General features: G+C 42.5%; 2 protein-coding genes across 3 annotated transcripts; one reads left to right on the forward strand and one right to left on the reverse strand.

Moving 5' to 3' along the window:
• Window positions 1–440: 440 nt before the first annotated feature.
• On the reverse strand, window positions 441–15,510 carry LOC307210869 (killer cell lectin-like receptor subfamily B member 1). The gene is made up of 6 exons (XM_079967049.1): window positions 15,353–15,510; window positions 8,341–8,451; window positions 6,648–6,782; window positions 5,256–5,389; window positions 3,117–3,202; window positions 441–1,553 (listed from the first exon to the last, which is right to left on the reverse strand). The coding sequence occupies exons 1-6, from the start codon at window positions 15,369–15,371 to the stop codon at window positions 1,433–1,435; spliced, it is 606 nt and encodes a 201-aa protein (XP_079823175.1). The 5' UTR covers window positions 15,372–15,510; the 3' UTR covers window positions 441–1,432.
• Window positions 15,511–17,981: 2,471 nt separating this feature from the next.
• TRAPPC5 (trafficking protein particle complex subunit 5) lies at window positions 17,982–20,933 on the forward strand. Of its 2 annotated transcripts, none has more exons than XM_079967051.1 (2): window positions 17,982–18,375; window positions 19,283–20,933. In XM_079967051.1, exon 2 carries the CDS (start codon window positions 19,287–19,289, stop codon window positions 19,851–19,853), a length of 567 nt encoding a protein of 188 aa, XP_079823177.1. In that variant the 5' UTR covers window positions 17,982–18,375; window positions 19,283–19,286; the 3' UTR covers window positions 19,854–20,933. The 2 variants fall into 2 exon arrangements, with proteins under 2 accessions (XP_079823177.1, XP_079823176.1); XM_079967050.1 differs by having other exon boundaries at window positions 17,992–18,379.
• The last annotated feature ends 1,840 nt before the right edge of the window (window positions 20,934–22,773 follow it).

The raw sequence follows: 22,773 nt of genomic DNA on the forward strand, positions 1-22,773 counted from the left end.
GGCCAATCAGCCAATCAGAAGCCATGCCTTGGTTTGTGAACGGACTTCCAGAACAGATTGGGTTCGAGAACCAAGGTACCAGTGTACTCAGAATCCAATCGTTATTGCTACTATCTTATTCATTTGAAATACTTCTCAGTTTATGCCAGTCAGTAAGTGTTTGCATTTGTAATTTGACCTAGTTTGAAGGGCGAAGATCAAACTTTGCATAGTGAAGCAAATCTACCCAATCCAGACTTCTAGACCCAGTACACAAGCACAAGACACAGCTACCCTTTGAAATTTGCACTTTAGTGATGCAGTTCTCTAACAACAATAACAACAGTATGTAAAAGAATGTTAGTGATAATAGCATATTAGGGAATATGCTGGCAAAAATGCATACGCTGGGCACAACTGCATCCAAAACACATCAGGAGAAAAGCACAGGAAAATGCAAATAATTTTTCATGAACTTTAAAAATATTTACAAACTGATGCAGAAATAAGGGTGAATTAAGATTGGAAAAATTTGAAATGAGGAGAAACCAAAACTGTGAGATTTGTCTATCTTTAACTCAGCATTTCTCAAGCAAGTTCCATACACAACAGTGTATTACTTTAGGCTCAGCTCAATTCCTTGAAATCAGGTAAGTATAATTTGAGCTTCTTCTTCTGTATTTTCATTTTCATTCTTTGCCTTCCCTTATTTTTACACATTTGCATAATCATCCAGTCATATCCTGAACTTTAGAAAGGCCGAATCAAAGCCAGCACTGAACATTTTTCCTCTTTTTCCTCTTTCTTCTTTCGTATTTTCAATATTAGTTCACATTGCCAGTTGAGCAGCGAGGCAATTTTCTCTGATTTCCCTCTTATTACTGAGGCACATTTCTAACATCCTTTTTTTCTGGCTGAAATCCACTTTTGGAACTGTTTTTCAGTTTGCTGTTCCCTTGTTCTCGTGACATGCTTGTGCTATTTAAAGCCATATTTAATGCTCTCTCTCGCTCTTCCCATTTCCTGTTTACTTCCTTTTCTTTCTTTTTTCAGTTTTCAGAGCATGATCCATTTCTGCCCCCAACAGTGATGTGGTGGAAGACAAGATGCAAAGTCTCTGCACAAACACACACAAGAAGACCAAGAGCTGGTCGCCACAAGCAGACACACCTGCTCTTTAGTGTTATACCAAATTTTAAAAAAGACCATTCTCAGCTGTTTGCCTACCTCAAAATTGGCTGTTTTGTTTCTGCTCTGGAGATATACTTCCATAGCACTATAACAGCCATGTGAGACATATTCCTGTGCAACCGGCCATAGAAGTGCAAAGTCCGCCGTACATTGAAACTATGAACAGAGCACATACATAGACGAGCACATTACAGCTACATGCCGTAATTTTTCACAAATGACAATATAAAGCTTACAAAGTAACATGGAAATATATTGTTTCTTATGCTTGATATTTTTCACAAATGTAATGCAAAGGATGGGTGCAAGAAGTTTGTGAAGGAGCAATCGTATTGTTTTTCCAGGAGACAAATGTACAATTTTCATTTTCTGTCTTCCGAGTTCTATAAAGAAAGAATAACATGCTTCATTTTTACTGGGAAAGAATGACCCAATTCTACAAGTGTCAGTTAAGGAACACACAAGGACACGTAGATTGCTTTCAACTGATCAGGACCCTTTAGCACTGGTGAGGCATTCATTGCCTTTCTGCAATCAGTTGGAAGCAGAATTAAAACGGTGGTCCTACATGACACTTTAGATAACGCTTTTTTCATTGGGCAAAGTTCCACTATATATTACTAATTCATTTTATTGGAGCATTTCCATCTGAGCTCTCCAATTCCAAAATGAAACACTCAAAGTGTCTAACACAAATACAACCAATTAACGACAATAAACTCCTCCACTCCTGTAATTTGCAGGGAACAGGAAATGACTTATGAAGGACAATTCATGAAAGTCATGGCCATAGTGACTGAAAAGGAATCAACTAATTAGGAGGATGTGACTAATTTAAAAGGTACAATAACTCAAAAGTACTCTCCATAGTACTTTGCCAGTCCACACTAGACAGACTGATGCTGCAATTGTATTTTACAACAAAAAGAGGCCCTTATCAGGTCTGAATAAATTGGGAAGACAGTAGAGGAGCTCACATGGGCTGTCATTACAAATGAAATTTACACATAAAAAAATAGTGAACAAAGGAGGCAATTCCAGTGAAAATAGGGTGGAAGTGACCTTAAAGGAAGGTCCAGATGAAGGATTTATTAGGTTTGAATATGCTGATTCACTGCACAGGTAACAAAAAAATCCAGTCTCTCCCCCTCTCAATCACTTTAGGAGAATCTACATCTACATCTAGAAACACTGTACTCCATTGCCTAGGAGAGAACAACTCATGTCGAAAGCATCACACGCACAGAAGATGGACCACCACTGCTCTCCATCTGACATGAAACATCAGAAGGAGGTTGGCTCCATTCACACACCTTGTCACACCTCACTGGATTGTTGGCAAATGCTAATGATAAAATTTCCCTTGGTGGATATGATAAGCCTCAATGATGTGATATCAAGGAGAACTGGCTTCCTTTGGTTGGCCAATCCCCTTCCTAACTGATCAGCCCTTCCTACCAACTGTAAAATCTCTCATTCTAATTGGTTAACAGGGTTCTCATTCTGCTATTTTAGAAATCTTCAATATATGCTATACTTTTATGTGGTTGTTTGGAAACTTGCCTTGATCTAAACCGGTGCCTTAGATCTCTTTGGTCACACTGGGCTAACATGTAAGTGTTTTGTTCTGCTGGAGGCTACACACAGCAGAGAGTAGCGTTTTAGTTCTTATTTCCTGGAATCTTGCAGGAGTCTGACATCTCCCGGGTCTGAGTTGGGGGTGGACTGTTAACAGGAGTGGTGACAGCCTATCAGTTTGGGGGTTTCGATTGACACTGAACCCCTTAACCTTTACAGGTCTGTGCTGTAAGTTCCTACAGAAACATCAGGAGGTGGAAACAATTACAGTACCTAGTGTGACAAGTTTTACTTAGGGAAGCACTGGTAGGTTTGTCATCTCTCGAATAACATTTGGTGCCCACCTAAAGGCTTGGCAGCTTACTTACCTGCCAATCACTTTATTCTGTTCTCCTTCAGGGTTGTCAACCCAGTATTCAGAATTATTTCCAAGCTTCAGATTAACCTCCTTGATCTAAGGAGAGATGATGATGATGATGATGATGATGATGATGATTTTATTGAATTTATATACCACCCTATACCCGGAGGTTCCAGGGTGGTTCACAGAAAAGATAGACATAAAAACCACAATATACGGTATATATAACCACAATAAAAACAACAACCCAATAACACATCCCCCCATAAGAGAGCCACATTTTAAAAGGGCATAGGATGTCAATCAGATCAACCAAAGGCATGGTTAAAAAGAAACATTTTTGCCTGGCACCTAAAGGTATATGATGAAGGTGCCAGGCGAAAGTCCCTGGGGAGAGCATTCCACAGATGGGGAGCCACTGTAGAGAAGGCCCGTTTTCATGTTGCCACCCTCCTGACCTCTCAAGGTGGAGGCACATGAAGAAGGGCCTCAAAAGATGATCTCAGGGTCCAGGTAGTTTCATATGGGAAGAGACGGTCCTTGAGGTGTTGTGGTCCTGAGTCGTTTAAGGCTTTATAGGTCAAAACCAGCACTTTGAATTGGGCCCAGAAACTAACTGGTAGCCAGTGCAGTCAGACCAAGATTGGAGTAATATGCTCAAACCATCTTGCTCTGGTGAGCAACCTAGCTGCTGAATTCTGCACTTGCTGAAGTTTCTGAACTGACTTCGGAAAGCAGGAAAGGTCAGATCAGAGTCTGCTCTTTGCCCTCCCCCTCACTCCAGAAGAGTATAAGCAGCACTAAAAAGGAACTGCAAGTTACCCTCCAAATTAGGACCTCTGAGATAGCTCTGGACTATAGCAACTGCACCTCTAATTTAACAAACTAAATGAGATTGACTGACTGAGTGCTCACTAATGGTTCCTCGTCATCCTGGAAAAAAGGGACAAGTGGGTTGCCATGGGGTTCTGTGCCGGGCCCATGGTTCTTCAACATCTTTATAAACAACTTAGATGAAGGAATTAAGGGGATGCTCATCCAATTTGCAGGTGACACCAAACTGGGAAGGGGAGCCAATGTCACAGAAGGCAGAATCAGGATTCAAGATGGGCCCAAACTAACATAATTAAATTCAGTAGGCTCAAATGTAAAGTTCTACACTTAGACAGGAAGAATCAGCTGCACAAATATAAGATGGGGGACACCTGGCTTGCCAGTACAGTAGTACCTTGGGTTATAAAGTTAATTCGTTCTGGAGGTCCGTTCTTAACCCGAAACCATTCTTAACCTGAGGCGCGCTTTCGCTAATGGGGCCTCCCGCTGCTGCTGCGCCACCAGTGCGTGATTTCTGTTCTCATCCTGGGGCAAAGTTCTCAATCCAAGGTACTACTTCCAGGTTAGCAGAGTTTGTAACCCAAAGTGTTTGTAACCCAAAGCATTTGTAACCCGAGGTACCACTGTAGTACATATGAAAAGTATCCAGAGGTCTTAGTAGACAACAGCTTAACATGAGCCAGCAGCAGCAGCAGCAGCAGCAGCAACAACAACAACAACAAAAACCAGCTAATGCTATTCTAGGCTACATCAACAGAACTTTACTGTCCAGATCAAGGGAAGTCGTACTCCAAGCAGAAGTGTGGATTAGCACTCAGCTTGAATTTGTTCTTATTTGTGATATAAAGTTGCTTTATATAACTAGTTCATACTATTCTATTTTGTATAATTTTGATATTTAGATCTCATCTGTTGTGGGTGGGTGGGTTGGGACATATTTCTTCTTTGTTGGGTTCAACATCCCACAGTGGCCAATGAGATGCCTTCAGCACATTTGGCAGTGTTCAGGAAACAAATGGCAGGAGAAAGTTGTGAAGTGAGAATCTGAGTAAAATTCTGGGAAGGGGAAAGGTCACACATGGTACATAAGAGGCTGCAATTGTATGCCACTACTGTACCTAGGAATAGAGTTAAGTAAAGAAACTGAGTAGCAGATGGACCATCACAGAAAACTATGAGGATCAAGAATGGGAAGAACAGTGTGTGTGTGTGTGTGTGTGTGTGTGTGTGTGTGTGTGTGTGTGTCCTGCATCACTGAAATCTAATTAATTCTCTATGCAAGGTTAGTTCCAGGAAATTCACCAATGCTCACCGCTTCAGCCGTTGCCAGGGGCGCACTTCGCCTACTGCAGTCCCTCCGTGCCTCTGCCCAGGTATGTTTATGAGTGGAGATGTAAAGGCACTTTGTTTGATACTTCTGAAAGTCCCCTGGACACTGAGGAATAACTGAAACACACAGAGCCCTGGGATAAGAAACCATGGTACTGAAACGATTCTATGTACTAATCATGAAAGCTCCAGATCTTAGCATAGCTTGCTAGTCATACACATCCATCCAAAACTGGGCTCCCCGTTCTATACTGTTCAGTGCTTAATGCTGTGGATATTTGCACATTTATATATTACAAATGTATTCTACCCAGCCCAGCAGAGAGTACATAAGGTTTTGATCCACTGCCCATGGATCGTCACAACAGGCTGTGGATTTAACCTATAATTCAGCCCTGTCTTTCCTCTATTCCTTTGGGCTGTAGAGCTTCTAACACCATCTTCCCTCTAACAACTTGGCTACTGTTCTTCCAGTGTACATGCCGGTGCTACAGCAACATAGCTGAACTATCCTCAGAAACCCAAGGCAGCTAGCTATCCTCTAATCTGCATTTGAATATTTAATCAACTAGTGCTTGACAACTTCTCACATACACAATAGTCCCATGAAAATCACATCAGGAAGTGACCACATCAGCTGCCCACAGCAAAAGGCTTTGATTCTGTGTATCAGAGATGGTGAACCTGTGGCCCTCTAGATGCTAGTAGAGTACAACTTCCATCACCCTAACCACTTGCCATGCTGGCTGGGGCTGACAAAGGTTGGAGGCCAACAGCATCAGGAAGGCCACAGACAGAGACGGATTTAAGGGTACTCAACCAGTTTGTCCACACTGGGTGCCGAACCAAGAGGGTGCCACGTTTTCTCCACTCCTCCTCACAACACACCTTTTGCCCTAACATCAATTAGTACAATGCCTCATGAACTTCTGATAAGTGCACTTTTTTCTGGAGAGAAGCTGATGGTACATTTCATTCTTACATCCAAGAAGGGTTCATACATGAGCATGCTAAGAGTGAGAACTTCCTTTACCCATGCAAGAAGCCCAACTGCTGCATTTCCATCTGAGTGGCTCTGGGCCTGCTGCATTAGCAGTGACTGATCAGACAATGCAGAAAGGTGTGGTAACATGACTCGCCCAATTCTGGTGGGGTTGAATGGAAGAAGGCAAGAACTGTACATAATGAGGAAACACAGTGGGCTTCCTCCTCTGGGAGTGGGTACTTTAGGCTAGCAGGAATCCTATTTTTTTTTTAGTCTGTTTCCTGTGGCACATTAACAGTTCCTCTCACAGTATAAAGTTTGAGAATGTTTGGACTAAAATGACCAGCAGCATAGGATGATGTGCCCTTCCGCGTCCTCTGTTGAACTTACATTTCAGAAAGGCCAGCACAAAGGCAGCTGACGCTATTAACAAGGAAACAAACACCAAGATGTAGAGGGTGACGATAGAAGCTCTCCGACAACAGCAGTCCGTATGATCAGTAAATCTGGTGGGTGTGGGCACACCTGCAGATAACCAATAAGAGTGACTATTATAGCACACACAGAGAAATAGCTGGTATCACAGAGTAAGGGGCCAGATGTGACCTGTACATATGTAAAAAGCATGTGTATATGAGATGACATGCTTAAGTGCAGCCCACTTCCTCCCCCCACTACACCTGCTGTGGATGGGAGATGGTGGGATCTGTAGTTCAAAGATGAGGTGGGGTGGTGGAGGGTGATACTTGGGGTGAACCCCCCTAATGTATATTGACAGGCCCCTGCAGAGGGAGGGACACAGGTGGGTATACTTGCCCTGGGCCTCGGAGGCCTAAGCCAGCTGAAGGTGGGGTGGGCAGGGACTGGCTGCTTTTTTGTTTATAGTTTTATTCTATCAAGAATCATGCCCTGTGCCTCAGACAAACTCTCCATGGGCCTGTTAAGTGGTGCCTCAGACCACCAATTTTCTTGTCTTCTAGGCTCAATCCTTCTGAAAGGACAGATGAGCCTAGCGTGTACAGCAGGCAGATAAGCACCAGGCATCCTGATATATGATCTGTAATAGATGGTGTTTGATCAAAGCAGGAGAAGGAGGGCTTCTGGGGTGGGTCATCTGAGGGAGGTACGTTCCGGCACCATTCTGTCTAGAAAAAAAAATGCTGCTTATATGAAAATGATGTTTTGAATGTGCTATAAAGGTACAGTGTGCACACAGCCTTAGTTTAAGGGAGGTGTATCGCTCAAGGACACATCCATTCTACCTTTCTGCACGAAGCTGACCTATCAGCATCAGTGAGTCATTTAACGAAACATCCTATTGGTTAAAAATAATGAAGGCCTTGGAAAGATGTCAACATGGTGTGGTCACTCAGCTCATGATCTGCATTAACCTACTCCCCTAATTTGTTGTTTAGTCGTGTCTGACTCTTTGTGACCCCATGGACCAGAGCATGCCAGGCACTCCTGTCTTCCACTGCCTCCCGCAGTTTGGTCAGACTCATGTTTGTAGCTTCGAGAACACTGTCCAACCATCTCGTCCTCTGTCATCCCCTTCTTCTTGTGCCCTCCATCTTTCCCAACATCAGGGTCTTTTCCAGGGAGTCTTCTCTTCTCATGAGGTGGCCAAAGTATTGGAGCCTCAGCTTCACGGTCTGTCCTTCCAGTGAGCACTCAGGGCTGATTTCCTTAAGAATGGATACGTTTGATCTTCTTGCAGTCCATGGGACTCACAAGAGTCTCCTCCAGCACCATAATTCAAAAGCATCAATTCTTCGGCAATCAACCTTCTTTATGGTCCAGCTCTCACTTCCATACATCAGTACTGGGAAAACCATGGCTTTAACTATACGAATGGCTTTAACTCCCCCAATATATGGCTTTAACTCCCCCAATAGGATAGTTTATTTATTTACCTGGAAATGATCTAGGTGAGCAATTATTTAAACAGGTTCTAGTGGGCCCTTTGGATGGGGTGATAGGGTGAGACCTCACAGGCATTTCCACAGCGCATGCATTGGCTTCTTCCCAATCCCCAAACCAGATTGAGGCCATGGATATTATTGTGCTGTTAAGAATCACTTACCTGTATCTGCTTTCTGTGTTTGCTGTGGGGTTGGTTGTTGCCATCTCAGCAAATGGGGAGGTACAACATTCTCATAATCCCTTTCAGATGGTGTCAAACTTTCTATGGAATCTAGAGAAAGAAACAGTAGCTAAGGGGTGGTATTAAAATCCACACACCCTTTGAAAATCATCATTTACTGTATTCTGTTTATGCCAGGCATGTCCAAAGTCTGTTTCGGGGGCCTAATCCAGTCCCTGTGGCAGTTTATTTCCTGGGGTAAAATCCTAAAAAAACCTCCAGTCCTAAAAGAAACTCAACAACTCCAACCCTAAAAGAAGCTCAACAACTTCAATCCTAAAAAAAGGTCAACAACTTTGGTTGGCCCTTTGGTTGGCAGTCACGGCCCTTCACTTCATCAAATCTGGCCCCCTTTGAAAAACGTTTGGACACCACTAGTTTATGCAAAATGGCCATGTAGAAAAATATGTAATGTGGCTTAGAAAGTACACAGTGACCCAGTTCTTATGGCTGTACGTGATCAAGACAGCATGCTGATATTCACAGCAAAAACTGCAGCTATTTCACTCCTCCTCCAGTCCAGCAGCTGCTCCATTACTCAGAGCTTACCCATGGTTTGGCTTGGTGTTACATGCAAACTTGGGCATGTTGCTTGTCTCCCCCAGATAAACCAGTGCCGGATTTATGTATAAGCTAAACAAGCTATAGCTTAGGGCTCCACTCTCTTGGGGGCCTCCAAAAAAATTAAAGGAAAAAAACTGGATGTACGTTTCCAAAATATAAGACCAAAAAAAAAAAAAAAAACCTACATACAGCAACAGTGTTTGTGTTGTGTATGGACCTATTAGGTTCATAAATTACCATATAGCATATATTCAACACAAAAAACAGTGACATTGTGGTTGACAAAGGACAGCTGGACATATAAAGGGCCTCATTACCTTCAGTAACTTAGGGCCTCATCAAACCTAAATCTGCCACTGAGACAAACCTATGAGTGATAAGCAGAGAACAAACCTTGACTACAGCCTGTAGCTTGACTGAAGTGAGGGAACCCAGGAATCCAAGTTTAGACATCATGCTAAGCCAAACCATGCCTTAGGTCCAGGTAGCAAACCAGGATAGTGAGAGTTGTAGCTGTGAGTGGCTGGAAAAACTACTGCCACAACTGCAGAAGTGGCTGTGTACCACCTAGCAAGTATTTCTTCTCCATATGGGTAAGGCCATGTACAAAGCCACATGGAACAAAATAATAGTCAATATAGGAACAACTGCCTAGAAATTGGTGCCTGAGTTTTGCTTTTTCTCTTCTCTCCTTGTCGCTTTCCCCTTGTGTGTGTTTTGTTTCGATTTTATGTAAGCCTCTCTAGAAAGCTTCTCAAGAGCAGGGTACAAATGCCTAAAATAAATGAAGCACATGGGAAATGGATTCCCTTAGTGTCTATGAGATCAGTATCACAGAGGCCAGATCCAAATCTGGTAAAAGGCCCCATTCAGATACCTTTGTAGCCCCTGCTGTATGGAGCAAATTTTGTAAGAGCCAATGGGACCACTCAACTTTTCAGTGATGTTTCAACACAAACACAGGTTAACCCCCCTCCAAAAAACCACCACATCCTATGATTGTATGCATCACCACAGAAATGTAGCATAGTTCCAGTGAGAGATGCATTGCTTCCTCCATGTGTGGCCACCATTGGATTGCTTTGCTTGAGGTATTCTAATAGGTATGAGAATGATTACTATGAGAACAGTCACTATCCCACTTAGAATCATAGAATCATAGAATCATAGAGTTGGAAGAGACCACAAGGGCCATCGAGTCCAACCCCCTGCCAAGCAGGAAACACCATCAGAGCACTCCTGACATATGGTTGTCAAGCCTCTGCTTAAAGACCTCCAAAGAAGGAGACTCCACCACACTCCTTGGCAGCAAATTCCACTGTCGAACAGCTCTTACTGTCAGGACGTTCTTTCTAATGTTTAGGTGGAATCTTCTTTCTTGTAGTTTGGAACCATTGCTCCATATCCGCTTCTCTGGAGCAGCAGAAAACAACCTTTCCCTCCTCTATGTGACATCCTTTTATATCTTTGAACATGGCTATCATATCACCCCTTAACCTCCTCTTCTCCAGGCTAAACATGCCCAGCTCCCTTAGCCGTTCCTCATAAGGCATCATTTCCAGGCCTTTGACCATTTTGGTTGCCCTCCTCTGGACACGTTCCAGTTTGTCAGTGTCCTTCTTGAACTGTGGTGCCCAGAACTGGACTTGTTTGATCCTTTGGAGAATGTTCTATGAGCTGGGGTAGAGTAGGTAATAAGTTAAAAAAAATTATTCCGCTTCTTTCCCCAGCCCTCATATTCTCATATAATGCAACTGTTTACTACATGGCTAACCAACAACGTTAAATCCACATCTCTGTGCTAGGTTGCTCACTGATACAGGTGTGCAAAGTTGACACAGAACACTTCAATGGGAATTAGTAATTATCTTGTTTTTATTTCTTAAAGCAAAAACAACTAACTTTTGCACACTGGAGCAAAAAATTATAACTTCACTTATATACTAATCTAGTTTGAAGTGGGAGTGACTGACCAGGAATTTCGAGGCCTTGGTGGATGGTTAAATGAAAATGTTGAACCCCAACATGCAGCAGTTATGAAAATAGTAAATTCTGTGTTGGGCTCATTAGGAAACGGATTAACTGTCAACATCATAAAGCCCTTATACAAATCTATGATGTGACTGCACTAGGAATACGATATACAGTACAGTTCTGGTCACAACACATCAAAAAGGATATTGGGGACCGAAAAGGTTTCAGAAAAGCCCAACCAATGGAGAGGGTGGAACAACTTCCCTATGAAGAAAAGTTACATCATTTTGGGTTTTTCAGTTTAGAAGATGTGGAAAGTGATAGACGTGTATAAAGACATGTGCTTCATGGTGTGAAGAAAGTGAAGAGAGTATCTTAGTATTTTTTAATGCTAGAGCCTGGGGCTATCCAATGAAGCTAAACATTGGAAGATATAAAAGGAAGTACTTCTTCACACAGCATATACCGTATTTTTCGCTTTATAAGACTCACCAGACCATAAGACGCACCTAGTTTTTGGAGGAGGAAAACAAGAAAAAAAATATTCTGAATCCCAGAAAGCAGCAATCCCTCTTGCTGTTCTGGCTTCTGGGATAGCTGCGCAGCCTGCATTCGCTCCATAAGACGCACACACATTTCCCCTTACTTTTTAGGAGGGAAAAAGTGAGTCTTATAGAGCAAAAAATAAGGTAGTTAAAACCATGGAACAGGATTCAACAAAGAGTCCCATCCATGGAAGCAATGCAAGAACTTCTACTTGTTAAATGGTGCTTTCCCTGCTCTGCTCCCATCCACATGCCTCAAAATTGGGTCACTGAGGGGTGCCAGGAGAAACACCCCCCCCCCCCGAACAGTGCGTGCGAGGAGAAGAATGAAGATCATTCCTCCTGGAAAGCCCAAATGTTGAAACTATTGTCTTTGGGCAACATTGAATTATTCTCCTTGAATTCAATACCATAAGATATATGAAGGGCTTGGTTTGCTTTAAAGGAGGATTAGAGAAATTAATGAAAGATAAGGTTATTAATGGTTACTAGTTATGGTGGCTGTATATTAACTCCAGTACCACAGGCAGCATGCCTCTGAATACCAGCTGCTCAGGAGCACAGTGGGAGGGTGCTTCTGCATTCATGTTCTGCTTCTGGGCTTCGCAGATGTATGAGGGTGTTCAGGAGGGCACCCTCTATATCGGGGTTGGGGAACCTTCCTTAGTCTGGGGGCCACTGGTGAAGGAACAGGGGTGTGGGGGGGAGCGCAAGATCCTGGTGGTACGATCCGGCTGGGGTGCCATCGTGGCTGCCCCCTCATCCAGCGCTGGGTGCCATGCCCCTCAGGTGGTGCGCCACGGCCCCAGGGCACATGCCACACCCTTGCGGGTGGTGCACCACGCCCCCTGGGATGCGCGCCAGCCACGCCCTTGCCTGCTCTCGCCCCCCCCCAAGCTTGAAGCTCCACCACGGCTGGGGGCCAAAGGTTTAAGTGTGTGATGTCGTCAAGGATCATCATTGAAAGATCTCCTTCTCTTGAAGGTCTTTTAAACAAAGGCCTGACAACCAGTGCTCTAATGATGTTTCCCCGCCCGGCAGGGGGGGCTGGGCTGGTGGCTGATGGCCCCTGTGATCTCTTCCAACTATATGAAATAAGAATCTAGCATAAGGATTTAACATTTCTTAGCTTCTAATTCCTTTGCATAATTACATTTAAGCCAATATATTTAATACATAACATAGATAGCCTTTTAGAAGAATAAACCTTTTCAAAGTATAAAAGGAAGGAACATTTTACAGCCTCAAAAATAGAAAGAAAGAAAACCTATCTTCTCCAGCCAAGCCAGTTGCCTTTTTCACTGCTCTTGACCTTTCAACCTTAGGAAAATATGGCTCAAGTTTAATGGGAGGCACATGGTTTTATTTTACTATTTACCCACTCTTAATTATGTTTTTCTCTGCTTTTTTATCTTCTGTAATATGTAGGGTCAGTGTAACCTTGGCTGTCAGCCTGTAATTCCCTTTGACTTTGAGAATTGTTTTCTGCTATAAATCAGGGGGCCCCCTTGTCTAGGAGGAAAAACATTTTGCCAAGGTTCTTAGGCAGCTGGTCTTCTGCCTGGCATGAACATTTGAAAATCTTTAAGCTCATTTTAAAATACAGGCCCTGATCAAGCCTCAATAAAAATGCAGGCTTATGATTAGATGCCTCAGTACCACTGTAGTTATAACCATCAAAGCAAATAGGGCATTATTTTATATTGTTATAGGTTTGAGGGGAGTCAGTCTGAACGATACTCATGGATCCCTTCCAAACCTGTGATCCTATGTATGTGAGGTTAGAATCCACAAGAGGAAACCCTTCTTCACATGATCTCAGGGCAGGGGATAGTGACAAAAAACACCTGATAGTAAAACAAATAAAATACATATTGTAATACTAGCATATGAGCAGGAAAGAAACACATCAGTTAAAAACTACAAAGTCTGCCTATAAAATTCCTAAGCTCCCTGAAAATACATCTGGCAAGTATGCATAGCTTATAGAAAGGAGAAAGAAAAGGTGAACAGGAAATGTATGCCTCTGGTTGTAAGCTGAGCCAAAATTTCTTTTTATTATTTGGCCATTCTGTTGCCTCTTTATAGGAACTGCTTTCTATCTCTTGCCTTCTATGAGTAGAACCTTTGCAAAGTTGAGTCCCAGCCAGACGCAGTTACTTCACATGGCTTTCCTGCCCATATCACCATGATCTCATTAAGTATATGTTGCAAGGGAGGGCAGGGAACAAACTGGGGAGATGGTGCTCCATACATCCCATTGATTCTAGGGTAACAAACTAATCATGTAATCTAGTTGGCCACTGCCTTATGTGTTACTATGGTTTTCGTTTTGGAAGGCTGGGTAAAATGATACAAGCACACATCTACCTTAAATATATATAAATTCCATTTTTAAGCTGCTCTCACAGCAGTGCTAGCGCTTCCTTATTACATTTCTTCCTGTCTGGCATGCCTTATCAAAGAATGCTACAGTTGCAGCCAGCTAAATCACTGTGCATGCAGAACAACTTCCGTAAGTAGAATGGCACTTCTCCTCCTTCTCCTCTTCTCACGTGCCTCCTGCACTGCCCCAAATTTGTTTTCCAAGGCTGAGTGTGGGAACTGGGGGCCAAGCAAGGGGAAGAGAGTGAAACTGAAGTCCTCATGTGGAATGAGAAGCTGAATACAACCCATAATATAAATAAAATCCAGGTAGAGATATAGGTAACCTTTGATACTGGTTATTGCTTTAGACTAAATATGTTTTAGAAATATGTATTGGTGAGTTTTAATACACTGTACACCACCCTGAGACCATACAGTGAAAGATAAAAAAACATCTAAATAAACTAACTGCAAATACCCATTTCGTATTATGTGGAGGTAAACTTTATTTTTTATGTATAACATTCATATCCCACTCTACATGCAATGTACAGGGCAGTTTCTAGATATCCTGTGTTATTTCACTGTCACACTTGGTAGATTGCGGTGGGTGGGGGGGAGGCGGGGAGAGACAGACATACAGACATTATCCGGAAGAGGTTTAACCCAAAGCCTCCCTTTCCATCCAGAGTCAGAGATAAAGAGAGTAGAATGAAACTCAAGAGAGAATGCCCAAATCATAATCTCAAAGAGGCAGCCAGGAGTGGGTGGGTGGGTCATGGAAGAGAATGCATGCCAGGTTGCAGAGGTGTGTTCAAAAGCAGTGTGGTCCTTTGTATCATCATCACATTTATATCCTACCTTCCCTCCAAGGAGCTTAAGGAGGCAGACACACTTCTCCCCACCCCCATTTTATTCTCACAAACATCCTATGCAGTAGGTCAGGCTAAGAAATGGTGACTGGCCCAAGGGCACTCAGTAAACTTTCTGGCTGATTTGGGATTTGAACCCTAGTCTTCCAGGTCCTAGTTCAACACTTTAACCGCTATATCACAAGGGCTCTTTGTTTAGTAAAGACAGTGGGCTAGAAGTCAAGAAACACTGGGGGCAAATATTAAATCAATAAGCCAGGATGAGTCACTGCTTCTCTACCAGAAGCACATAATGTTGGGAGCAGGTCAACCAGGAATGCTGGTGAGACCAGTATCCTCACGGATAGAGTCAGGCTGCTTCTTTACTTGATTTTGCAGAGCAAGCACACACTGCTCCATCCCATTCACACTGTGCTTTTGCTGAACCTGATGAAGCCTCTGTTCTGCCCACATAGTTGGCCTAATAATTACCCTCTAAATTGGTATTGGTCTCCCTTTTCAAACGTCACTTCTTTCTGTAGAGTAAGTAGACCAATCCATCAAAGCAAACACTGGTCAAGGTAGAGAAGACAGGCCTACGTGCACACACACAAACCCTTCAAGGTTCTTTTTTTGCTGTCCAGTTCCTACCTGGCCTCCGACGTGCCATTTGTTCTTTTCTCGTGGTGTAGTACAGCTCCAGCGCTCCAGAAGTGTTTGGGCACTTAGCACTGTTTGCTGTTCCCTCAAAAGTGAGATGTGGCTACTTCCCCAAAGGCAGGCGTCACTGACTTGTACAACAAGTGGACCTAAATGTTTATGTCTTGCAAAATTCTCAGAAGCTTCCTTTAGCTCAGAGACCACAAACCATAAAAAGTCTACACATCATGACTCTTCTACCAGCCCCCTCAGTTCCTTAACCCTGCTTAGTGTGTATTGCTGGGAGGGGAGGGCGTGCAGCTTTAACTGCTTTTAACTTGTTTTTCATTACCTTATATGTAAATCGCCTTGAGGCAGTGGTTTAGAATGTGATTATTAATAAATGAAATACAATAATGGTGAGCCATCTTGGGCTAGTCATAGCACAAAGCAGATCAGTTTCGAAGCAAGCTGAGTCACTAAGGGGCAAAGAAGAGGAAAGGAAGAAAAAGGCTATGGGACATGAATTCACCAGTCATCAATTTATATACCACCTACAAGTTTCCAAGCAATTAAGACAAAATAGCCTCCCTGACCTTGTACAGACAATTCTGCTTCCGCTCTAAGTAACATGGAACTCTGTGGCAAACCTTATTACAAAGTTCTGGCCCTGTTGGAACAAGAGACACCAGGATGCAAACTCAAAGACACCAAATGTTATATTCTGTGGTTTTAATGTTTTAGTTGTTGTTAAATTTTATGAGCCATCTTGGGTCGATCTTTGATGGACTGGGATGCAAGTTATTAAAATAAAAGTAGTAGTAGTAATAGAGTGAGAGAATTAAACATTATTTATTTAATATACCGTTGCTCACCACCAAAATCTCCAAGCAGTGTGAGATTCCAAGAGTTCCAGGCACCAGGTCCATGTTTCGTTTTGGAAATGAGGCACAACAGAGACAGTGGTGTCTTCATCATATAGGGTTTATTTACACATATATACAACCTGAGCCTATGATGGAAGGGGTCACAGCATGAACACCCCAAGGTGGTTTTGTTTCTCCCATAGCCACAGCCTTCATTCAAACAGAAATCAACCATTGTGCTCTGATCCTCTAGCTTGCTGCCTTTTGCAACCTGCAACATTCCCCCCCCCCCAGGTCACATCATAGCCCACTCTCAACTCTGACTTTTGTTCTTCTAATTTTCTCAGCAATAGAGGAGGGTCCCATCCATTTACCATCTGGGACAGAACCCCCTCTCCATTGCTTTCTTAATGGCTCATCATCTTCCCTTTGTTTTCTTAATGGCCTGTCTGGCTTTAACCCTTGCTGGATCCAGGGGTTTGGGAGGCTTGATTAAAGTTGAATATAAGAGCATCCAAAAATGGCAAAGCTGGTCCTGTAGGAAGAGTACTGTCCCATCCAGAACAGGCTAAGCACCTTCTCCCTGAGAAAATTAAACAGGAATCCTCAAAACCTCCATCTTGTCAGAATTGTGCTTCAGATTATTGGTCCTCGTCCAAAGCAGGCTATTACTGATTTCAGGCACCAATTCAGCACTTCAGCTGCCACACAGAATATGCTGCTATGAAAGCCCTACACTGTAACCCTCTTGTGAGGAGTGAGTAACTTGGCTTCACAGCAGGACCATCTGATGACCCTTAGCTACTGGGCAGGAATAATCATATGACGAAGCCTCAAGAAGTATGTAGGACCTAGGCCATTTAGAGCTTTATATGTTAGAGCCAACACCTTGAATAGTGTATAAATACCAGACACCAGAGAAAGATGAGGATCACGAAGCACAGAATCTTTAAAAATAAAGAAAAAACTTAATTTGATCCATTCTTCTTGATGCCCCAGTCTAATATTCTGCTAATAATTAGTGAAGATTTTCTCTTTCTTGAGGAGCAGAGGTGGGAGTACCTTCACAAATGAAACAATGCTCTATCCTTCTCCAGGTACATGAAGTGTTTCCCAATATACTTCAGTCCACTGATGAATCTGAATTTGAAATACATCTTGGAATGTTGCAGCTACGGTGCGCTTCCAACCAAAAACAGCTTTTGGGAGTTAGATGGACAGAAAAGCTGCCTACAATTGGGAGTGGGGACTGGCTCAGATGCCAACAAACTCAACACCTACCTCAGACTTTGTAAGTTCCAGACATGGCCAACCCTAAAAGAAAGTATGGATGCTCCTTCCACTTACTGAATGCAAAGTAACTGTGTGTTTCAATCACTTAAAAACCACTGTAACCATTTCCAGAGGGGTCAGCTGTGTGTTTGATGCAGCAAAACCTAAGAGTTTCGAGTCACCTTAAAGACTGTAACCAATGTGCTACGGCATAGTAAGAACGAATGCTTATGCCAGAAAACGTTTGTTCCTCTTTAAAATGCCACAAGACTCTCTACTCTCTCTATATTTTTGTTATTCCCGCACCCCGCGCTGAAATCACTGCAATGCCAGTTGGCCACTAGAGGGGCACAAAGCACACACCATGCCTCTCTACATTTTTTCTAACCAGCGAGAAAAGCTGCCTTAACCACAACCTCACCAGTACTCTTCTCTTTAAACAGGGAAATGAGGGGCGCATGCGTATAACTGCCTTTTGCCATAGAGACGAGACCGGAAATCCAGCCGGGCGTTCATCGTGTGATAACCATAGAGTACATGACAGGTTGCCACGGTGACCGCTCAACCTTTCAAGCCACAACCTCTGCCGCTGAACTTCTACCAAGCCCTGTTTTCTTCCGCAGTTTGTTAAAGACACGCAGGTTGTTATTACCAGCCTTATAATACTCCCTTAGGTTCAACTCGCGCTCCGAGGAAACGCTCCGTTTTAGCTCATTCTCACGGAACGATGGTCGCAAGACCACCTAGGCCCCCGTTTCGTTGCCATGGTGACGCTTCCGAGTCTTCGCCACTTCCGTTAAACGCATTCGTTTCTCCTCTCCCCTTTTGCAGCGGCCGTAAAGATTGTCGTACAGGCGGAAGGTGAACATCGCTGCAAAAGAGTGATAATTTCACACAGTAGGTAAGAGATATGAAGAGCATTTGGGCTCAGTAAAAGTTGGCGGGGAGGCAGAGGAAGCATTATTGTTATTGTTATTGCCTTCCCCTCTTAATCTCCGTGATTCTTCCAGGTTTGCAGAAACAGTGGGAGGGAGAAGGTCCCCTCTAAAGACCTAGTTGCGTCCCAGGGGCAGCTCTTTCGTGGTGCAAAGTGGGGTTGTGTCTCGTATCTGGCTTATAAATGTAAACAGGTTTGATATATGGCTTATCGGACATGCCTTTTCCCACAGGAAGCCCCGGGAACTGCAATTTAGCAGGAGTGCTAGGAATCCCTTGGTAATCCTTTCACAGAACTTCAATTCACATAGAATAAAAAGAGGCTTGCAATAATAAGTTTCCATTTCTGGCATAGACTAAAGGAACCTGGAGTTTCAAGTTTGTTATCTTTGTAAGTCACTGTCCCCATTTCAGGGGCTGCTAGGCTAACTACGAACTACTAGCTATGAACTACTCAGCCCTTTTTTGTAGAGAAGGTGATCAAGCATCATTATTTTGGTTGTTCCCCCCCCCCCCCGCAGATATGCATATCTTGTTATATTGTGGTTTTACTGAATCCTTTTCCCAAGCATCTGAATGTTATATGTTTATAGGAATTCTCACATTTTACCTTCACAAAAATCCATGAATTATGTTAGGCTGGGAGGTGATGGCTAGCCCAAAGTCACCTAGTGGGGATTTAAACTTAGGCTGGCAATACCCAGATTCAGCATCCTATCCACTTCCTTGTACTAGCTTATATGTCTGTCCTTCCATGCAAAATAAATATCATTTAGAAGTTGCTGTATAAAGTAGTGCCCCATTTGAAATGCAGTTGTGTGAATTTTAGAAAGGTGCTTATTACCCTTTTAATTTTCTTTCTTAATAGCATCATGGACGCACGTTTTACCCGTGGAAAGTCTGCTATCCTTGAACGGTCACTCACCCGACCCAAGACTGATGTTAGCCTTAGTGCCTTTTCATTATTGTTTTCTGAGATTGTGCAGTACTGTCAGAACAGGGTCTACTCTGTTTCTGAGCTTCAGAACAAACTTTCTGAGCTAGGTCAGCAGGTGGGTGCTCGTATCCTGGATGTGTTGGTGATGCGGGAGAAAAATGGTAAGAGAGAAACCAAGGTCATCAACATTCTCCTGTTCATCAAGGTTACCGTATGGAAGGCTCTCTTTGGGAAGGAGGCTGACAAGCTGGAGCAAGCCAATGACGATGACAAGACTTACTACATCATTGAGAAGGAGCCTCTTATCAATACTTACATTTCTGTTCCCAAGGAGAACAGCACACTCAACTGTGCTTCCTTCACAGCTGGCATCGTGGAGGCTATGCTCACTTGCAGCGGCTTCCCTGCCAAGGTGACAGCCCACTGGCACAAGGGAACCACCCTCATGATAAAATTTGATGAGTCAGTAATAGCACGTGACAAAGCCCTGGATGGCCGCTGACTGCTTCATTTCATTTAATCTGGATTGTTTGTGTGTGTATGTATATGTATATGCATATATACACACACTTTGACAGTATCCTAAAATAACTACCCTGACCATGCTTGGTGCACGGTAAGGGAGAACCAAGTGGCATCGGAACAAGTGACTGTGTCCCATATACTGATGATAAATGTTTCTACAGCATTTGTACTGATTACACAGGACCAATTTGTTTCCAGAAATCTACCCTTAATTCTGTTGCTTGACTCTTGGCGAAGGCTTGAGGAGGGAATGCAGTTCACGTTCCTAGCCAAGAGATAACACAGTCCTGATTTGCATATGAGCTATGTAATTTGATGTAAAGATTCCTCTCATGCTGTTGTATTGGTTTTGTTGTTACCCCACTGACATTATCACTAGAAAAGCACGGATGAAAGGTTATTGCTAGGCTGCCAGCTTTGGAATGAGCTAAATTGTCTCTACTCATTCTGTTGCTGCTTCTTACCTAGTGCCTATCAGTTATTATTTAACTTTGCAGTCTGCTTGCTGTCTTGCCTCTAGGAATGAGCTGCAGCTGCCTTAGCAAATCAAGTGAAACCCACAAATTACATTACCAGTTTGCTTAAGAGTGGCTCAGACTTGCAAATGAAGCACTTTAAGTAAAAAGCTCAAGGGCAGGGGTAAAACACTCCAGAACCGGTGAGAGCTTTACCTGCTTCTGTAAAATACACTGTTCACTGCCCATGATTCTTCTTTGAATACTTGTCTCCGCACCTGAGGAAAATATCCTTTGATAGTTATTCCAGGAGCTGTTCTTACAAGGCTTTCCCTCAGCACAACTGGTCCTTCACAGTGTTTCCTGTTTGCCCTGAGAAGAGAGGAAAGTGATGTCACCCCCAAACTAAGATTTCTCTCTCTTTTCCTTTTTTTAAAAATGGTAAAATAAATGATCTAAAATACCAAGAATATACTGTTGAAAGATATTTTATTGCAGAAATCTCATCTAAACCAGTCAGTTTCAAATCATTCCATACAATGAAGATGCTAATGGTTTTGAAGAATTGTTTACCTGGTTAATAAATTCCATAAAGTAATCCATTAAGGATGTTTTTTGTCTGTCTCTCTCTCAACTTCATTTAGTGCGTTGTTCCTGTTCTGTGCACAGTCCATTTTGTGTGACTGTGACAGTGTTCACATTCTTTCCAAATAGCATTGAATTGTTGGGCTTATATCTTTGTTTTTATTATAAAGATGTAAGTGAATTTATTTGTTTTTTGTCATAAAATTTATTTTTGGATAGTGGGGAAAAAACTTCAAAGTGGTTTACAAAAAGAATAAAACAATAAAATTTATTGGTAATAACAATTAAAACAACAATTTAAAACATTCAAAAAACTAAAACCAGCAATAAACCAAAAAGCACAACAGCATTCTAGATATTTGGGTAGACTTCGCTAAACAATGTTTTAGCAGGTGCTGAAAAGTGCCTGCCTGGTATCAATAGGAAGGGAGTTCCAAAGTATAGGTGCTACCACACTAAAATACCATTTTTACAAATGCAGAATGGGTATTATGTGGCACCTGTAACAGTGCCAATTCCTCAGTTCGAAGTGGTCAAGTGGACATATATGGGGTAAGGTGATCTTGCAGGTAAACTAGGCCCAAGTTATTAAAGACTTTATATACTAATAGTAACACATTGAACCTGGCCTGGTGGCAAATCAGCAACCAGGGCAGATCCCTGAGTACAGCTGTTGTATGCTAACAAAGTCTCACCCCTGGCAGCAACTGGGCTGTAGCATTTTTGCACTAACTGCAGCTTCTGGATCAAGTGACTAGGGAAGCCCCACATAGTCCATTGCCTTGAGGAAATGTGGCCACACTTTCCCAGTCTAGGAATGGTTGCAGCTGTTGAACCAGCCACAGTTGGTAAAAGGCACCTCTAGCCACTGAGGCTGCCTGAGCCTTCAGTGATACAGCTACCTCCAGAAGCACCCCAGAAGTGGCATCTTGCATCATAACATTTTGGATAAAAACCGTCAAATTGATGCTTCTTAAAAGTGGGAGAAGTTACAGTTGATTCAATGATTCTATTAGTCTGTACTTACAATTCCAAGAGTGGATTCTTGTATATGCTGCTTGATCACTCTCAGATGTACAGTAGTACTACAGTAGTTCCTTCCTCTCCCCATGCAGTTCATTAGAAAATTACTAAATAAGATTACAAGTCATGAAACGTAACGAATATTTTTTTTAAAAAAATAAATATTAAATTTTTTCAAAAGAAATACACTGTAAAAACAAAAAGAAAAAACAACAAAAATACATAATGCAAAAAATACAGAAACAGAAAAAATAAAAAAACACATAAAATTTCCATTTACTTATTTTCTTTTAACTTATTTTCCAGACCTCCTCATACCTCCCTTTCTTATATTCCAATTCCAATTATTAACTCAGCAAATTATTAGTTCTCGCCATTAATTTAGCTTATTCCAAAGTCTTATTTTTCATATCTCTTAAAACATTACAGCTGGAAACCGCTTAGTTTCTATCCAACATCATTCTAACATTCCTTAATTTTGCAATATTTCTGAAGATAATCTTTAAACTTCTTCCAATCTTCTTCCGCCGACTCTTTTCCCTGGTCTCGGATTCTGCCGGTCATTTCTGCCAGTCCCATATAGTCTATCACCTTCGTCTGCCATTCTTCCAGAGTGGGTAGATCTTGTGTCTTCCAATACTTTGCGATGAGTATTCTTGCTGCTGTTGTAGCATACGTAAAAAAAGTTCTGTCCTTCTTTGACACCAATTAGCCGACCATGCCCAGGAGAAAGGCCTCTGGTTTCTTCAGGAAGGTATATTTAAATACTTTTTTCATTTCATTATAGATCATTTCCCAGAAAGCCTTAATCCTTGGGCACGTCCACCAAAGGTG

The sequence above is a fragment of the Podarcis cretensis genome (assembly GCF_951804945.1).
Source record: "Podarcis cretensis genome assembly, chromosome: 2".
NCBI lineage: Eukaryota > Metazoa > Chordata > Lepidosauria > Squamata > Lacertidae > Podarcis > Podarcis cretensis.